Source organism: Platichthys flesus, chromosome 14 (assembly GCF_949316205.1).
Source record: "Platichthys flesus chromosome 14, fPlaFle2.1, whole genome shotgun sequence".
NCBI lineage: Eukaryota > Metazoa > Chordata > Actinopteri > Pleuronectiformes > Pleuronectidae > Platichthys > Platichthys flesus.
Genome location: NC_084958.1, coordinates 24351026 through 24356907, shown reverse-complemented (window position 1 = coordinate 24356907; position 5882 = coordinate 24351026). Strand labels below are relative to the sequence as shown.

General features: G+C 47.1%; 1 protein-coding gene across 1 annotated transcript; it reads left to right on the top strand.

The window, feature by feature from the left end:
- The first annotated feature begins 298 nt into the window (after positions 1–298).
- On the top strand, positions 299–4415 carry LOC133968338 (zinc finger and SCAN domain-containing protein 12-like). Its single transcript, XM_062404323.1, has 2 exons — positions 299–705; positions 2983–4415. The coding sequence occupies exons 1-2, from the start codon at positions 534–536 to the stop codon at positions 3741–3743; spliced, it is 933 nt and encodes a 310-aa protein (XP_062260307.1). The 5' UTR covers positions 299–533; the 3' UTR covers positions 3744–4415.
- Positions 4416–5882: the final 1467 nt, after the last annotated feature.

Genomic DNA, 5882 nt, shown 5'->3' with positions numbered 1-5882 from the left:
TCAACACGTTGGATTTCACATGTTCAACATGTGACTGAGAAGCAAAATGAATTTCTGATCAAGTTCATCTCATTTCTCTCTTTGTTGATTTGAAACGTCAGAAAAACACCTGAAGTTGTGATCTGACCTTAACTCCTGAATATATATATATATGTTTATATATATACTCTCTATATATGTAGTTCTGTTTATAGTTTAACATCAGTCCCATTGTGTTGTTTGTTGTTTCCTCTTCTGTCCTGAGGGGGGCAGTAATACACAGGTACGATGTTTACCAACCGAGAAGAAGAAGAAGAAGAAGAAGAAGAGGAGGAGGAGGAGGAGGAGGAAGAAGAAGTTATTCATTATAAGATTTATCCCTTTAATCATTTTATTAAATATTACTGATTTCCAACAGCGGCGCTTCAGTGGGACGCAGACCGGAAGTGTTAGCCTGGCTAGCTGTATGCTAGCTGTGTGGATGTGTGCAGCTAGCTGGAAGACGATGGTGTCGTCGTGTCGCAGATAAATGTTCGAGCGCTGATGAAGCAACGATGTCTTCAGTTCAGTGTCTGAGAGACTTTGTCCACGAGCGACTAACTGCTGCTGCTGAAGAGATATTCAGAGTGTTCGAACAAACTGTCCTCGAGTACGAGGAAGAGATCGATCGACAGAGAAGACTGTTGGACATCGCGTGGAAACCGGAGATAAAGCTCCACAGGACAGGTGAGGACAAGCTGAATGGACTGAGACACTGACACAGGACAGGTGAGGACAAGCTGAATGGACTGAGACACTGACACAGGACAGGTGAGGACAAGCTGAATGGACTGAGACACTGACACAGGACAGGTGAGGACAAGCTGAATGGACTGAGACACTGACACAGGACAGGTGAGGACAAAATGAATGGACTGAGACACTAACACAGGACAGGTGAGGACAAGCTGAATGGACTGAGACACTGACACAGGACAGGTGAGGACAAGATGAATGGACTGAGACACTGACACAGGACAGGTGAGGACAAGCTGAATGGACTGAGACACTGACACAGGACAGGTGAGGACAAGCTGAATGGACTGAGAGACACTGACACAGGACAGGTGAGGACAAGATGAATGGACTGAGACACAGGACAGGTGAGGACAAGATGAATGGACTGAGACACTGACACAGGACAGGTGAGGACAAGCTGAATGGACTGAGACACTGACACAGGACAGGTGAGGACAAGCTGAATGGACTGAGACACTGACACAGGACAGGTGAGGACAAAATGAATGGACTGAGACACTGACACAGGACAGGTGAGGACATGCTGAATGGACTGAGACACTGACACAGGACAGGTGAAGACAAGATGAATGGACTGAGACACTGACACAGGACAGGTGAGGACAAGCTGAATGGACTGAGACACTGACACAGGACAGGTGAGGACAAGCTGAATGGACTGAGACACTGACACAGGACAGGTGAGGACAAGCTGAATGGACTGAGACACTGACACAGGACAGGTGAGGACAAGCTGAATGGACTGAGACACTAACACAGGACAGGTGAGGACAAGCTGAATGGACTGAGACACTGACACAGGACAGGTGAGGACATGCTGAATGGACTGAGACACTGACACAGGACAGGTGAGGACATGCTGAATGGACTGAGACACTGACACAGGACAGGTGAGGACATGCTGAATGGACTGACACACTGACACAGGACAGGTGAGGACAAGATGAATGGACTGAGACACTGACACAGGACATGTGAGGACAAGATGAATGGACTGAGACACTGACACAGGACAGGTGAGGACAAGATGAATGGACTGACACTGACACAGGACAGGTGAGGACACGCTGTATGGACTGAGACACTGACACAGGACAGGTGAGGACAAGATGAATGGACTGAGAGACACTGACACAGGACAGGTGAGGACAAGCTGAATGGACTGAGACACTGACACAGGACAGGTGAGGACAAGCTGAATGGACTGAGACACTGACACAGGACAGGTGAGGACAAGCTGAATGGACTGAGACACTGACACAGGACAGGTGAGGACAAGCTGAATGGACTGAGACACTGACACAGGACAGGTGAGGACAAGCTGAATGGACTGAGACACTGACACAGGACAGGTGAGGACAAGCTGAATGGACTGAGACACTGACACAGGACAGGTGAGGACAAGCTGAATGGACTGAGACACTGACACAGGACAGGTGAGAACAAGATGAATGGACTGAGACACTGACACAGGACAGGTGAGGACAAGCTGAATGGACTGAGACACTGACACAGGACAGGTGAGGACAAGCTGAATGGACTGAGACACTGACACAGGACAGGTGAGGACACACTGAATGGACTGAGACACTGACACAGGACAGGTGAGGACAAGCTGAATGGACTGAGAGACACTAACACAGGACAGGTGAGGACAAGCTGAATGGACTGAGACACTGACACAGGACAGGTGAGGACACACTGAATGGACTGAGACACTGACACAGGACAGGTGAGGACAAGCTGAATGGACTGAGAGACTAACACAGGACAGGTGAGGACAAGCTGAATGGACTGAGACACTGACACAGGACAGGTGAGGACAAGATGAATGGACTGAGACACTAACACAGGACAGGTGAGGACACGATGAATGGACTGAGACACTGACACAGGACAGGTGAGGACACGATGAATGGACTGAGACACTGACACAGGACAGGTGAGAACAAGCTGAATGGACTGAGACACTGACACAGGACAGGTGAGGACAAGCTGAATGGACTGAGACACTGACACAGGACAGGTGAGGACAAGCTGAATGGACTGAGACACTGACACAGGACAGGTGAGGACAAGCTGCTCCACAGTTTGTAAAGTGATGAGCTGCTGCCTCCTCACCAGCAGGGGGCAGCAGCATGTGGGGCCACAGACACCAGTGAAGAGAAGCTGCTCCTCCACATGTCACCTCCTTCTCTGTTCCAGTTTCAGAGCTCCGTCCTCCAGAGCTTCCAGAGCAACACGTCTGTAAGGAGGAGGAGCTTCTCACTGACCAGGAGAGGAACCCCAGTCTGGACCAAGAGGATCCAGAGCCTCCACAGATCAAAGAGGAGCAGGAGGAGGTCTGCACCAGTCAGGAGGGAGAGCAGCTTGTCCTGAAGCAGGAGGACGACACCTTCATGTTGACGTCTCCTTATGAGGGAAGTGATCACAGTGAACCAGAACCAACCAGTGAGGAGCAGCTCCTCTCCCACATCTCTCCTGGAGCTGAGAGCCGAGCTCAGAGAGGAGTTGAGCATGTGGACCCAGGACCGACTGGAGATGAAGAGTCCCAGAGGAACAACTCCCCCCCGATACAGAGTCCCTGCAGCACTCACACAGGGAGAAGAGCTTCAGCTTGTGACACTTGTGGAAAAGCTTTCCGCAGTAACTCTGACTTGAAACGACACATGAGGATCCACACAGGTGAGCGGCCCTTCTCCTGTGAAATATGTGGGAATATTTTTATTCAGAAAACCAACTTGCAACAGCACATGAGGATCCACACGGGTGAGAAGCCGTACCTCTGCAAGAGATGCGGGAAAAGGTTTAGACAAAATTCAGCGTATAGAATTCACGAAAGAATCCACACGGGTGAGAAGCCGTACACCTGTGACGTCTGTCGGAGGAGATTCAGTCAGACCTCCCACCTGAAGAGTCACATGAGGATTCATTCAGATAGGAGTCCCGTGTTCCCTCCCTTCTGACCCGTGTTCTCCTCCCCTCCTGAGGGACGAGCTGCCTTCACCGGATGCTTACATCATCACACTGTCATGCAACTAAATGTATATTATATATTATTTAATATAATATGAACATTTCATAACAGATACTTTAAGTCTCTGCCTGAGGACGAACACTGGGCTGCAAACGTTTGGACGTTCTTACGTTCATGTATTTTTCTGCATAAAAGTATAAATAAATGAATGTTGAAATATGAAGTATGAATAATGTTTGTATTTTTTTAAAGAAATCACTTCCTAATGATGTTTCGTGCTTTAACAAAAAGTCTCTTCTCCTCCGGCTGTTTGACACGTATGAGTAACTGACGTGTAGTTGGTGGTTGGATGTTCTTCAGTGTTGACTGAGGGACGTTTTTCAGACTTGTCTTCACTAAGCGAAGTGAGGATGAGTCTCTGAGGATCTGATGAAGATCTGATGAAGGTCTTTCATCAGTTCTGACATGAAGTCTGAAGAAAACGTGTTAAAGCCCGACCGGTGATATATTATTGACGTATCACAGATGAGTCAGAATCAACTAATAAACAGATTTTACTCCCACATGTTGTGACACTGTAAAATGTTCCACATCTTAAAAACCATGAAGATGTTTGTGATGTTTCTTCATTAAACTGATACAAATAAATATTGGAGAACGATCTGGAGTAAGATGTGAATTTTGTTCCGAGGACAAAGTTTCTAACGTGTTCAGACGGAGAGAGAAAGGAACTAATGCTGACCTCTAAGAATTACACTTTAGATTCATGTGATCTTATATGAAGTGCTGCAGAAAAGGTTTGATTATGCTTCAATATCTTAAGAGAACAAAACTGATGGAGATTTCTTTAGGTTTCATGTATTCTTAATTTTAAGTTGAATATTTGCAGTCCACACTCAATACCAGTGGGGGGCAGTAATGCACCATAAGATTTTTTTAATTGCCATAAATCATCAAGAAAAAGATCTTCACAGTTTGACTCTACTGGAGAAATAGATTTAATGATCAATGGATCTTCAGCTGTTGAATAAAGAACTGAACAACTACGACTGAGACACTGGACAGGTGAGGACAAGCTGAATGGACTGAGACACTAACACAGGACAGGTGAGGACAAGCTGAATGGACTGAGACACTAACACAGGACAGGTGAGGACAAGCTGAATGGACTGAGACACTAACACAGGACAGGTGAGGACAAGCTGAATGGACTGAGACACTAACACAGGAACATAGGATCCTAAAGGATTTAACGTGTTTTTATTGGTTCTCTCTCTTCACATGAGTGATCTCTTGTCTCTTTGTTCCTCCAGAGCTTCCAGAGCAACACGTCTGTAAGGAGTAGGAGCTTCTCACTGACCAGGAGAGGAACCCCAGTCTGGACCAAGAGGATCCAGAGCCTCCACAGATTAAAGAGGAGCAGGAGGAGGTCTGCACCAGTCAGGAGGGAGAGCAGCTTGTCCTGAAGCAGATCCAGACCTTCATGTTGAGGTCTCCTTATGAGGGAAGTGATCACAGTGAACCAGAACCAACCAGTGAGGAGCAGCTCCTCTCCCACATCTCTCCTGGAGCTTAGAGCCGAGCTCAGAGAGGAGTTGAGCATGTGGACCCAGGACCGACTGGAGATGAAGAGTCTCAGAGAAACAACTCCCCCCCCGACACAGAGTCCCTGCAGCACTCACACAGGGAAGACGTCTTTCTCATGTGACACTTGTGGAAAAGGGTTTGATGTCAAGTCCAAACTGAACACACATGTGAGAATCCACACAGGAGAGAAGTCGTTTTCTTGTGACACTTGTGGGAAAGCTTTTCTCTGTAAGTCCAGACTGACCTTACATCTGAGGGTCCACACGGGTGAGAAGTCGTTTTCTTGTGACACTGTGAAAAGAGTCGGTTAGAACTTCTCACTTCTTACAACACGTCATCATCCACAGGTGAGTAGCCAGTTGTGAGCAAAACTTGGGGAAAAGTTTCAACCTTCCAATTTCCCTGAAGGATCAAATTAGAGTCACACAGGTGAGAAGTCATTTTCTTGCAAGAACTGTGGATAAGCTTTTATCAGAAAGTGTCATTATCCATACAGGTGAGAAGCCGTATTATAAAAACATGGTCAAAGGTTCAATTGAGT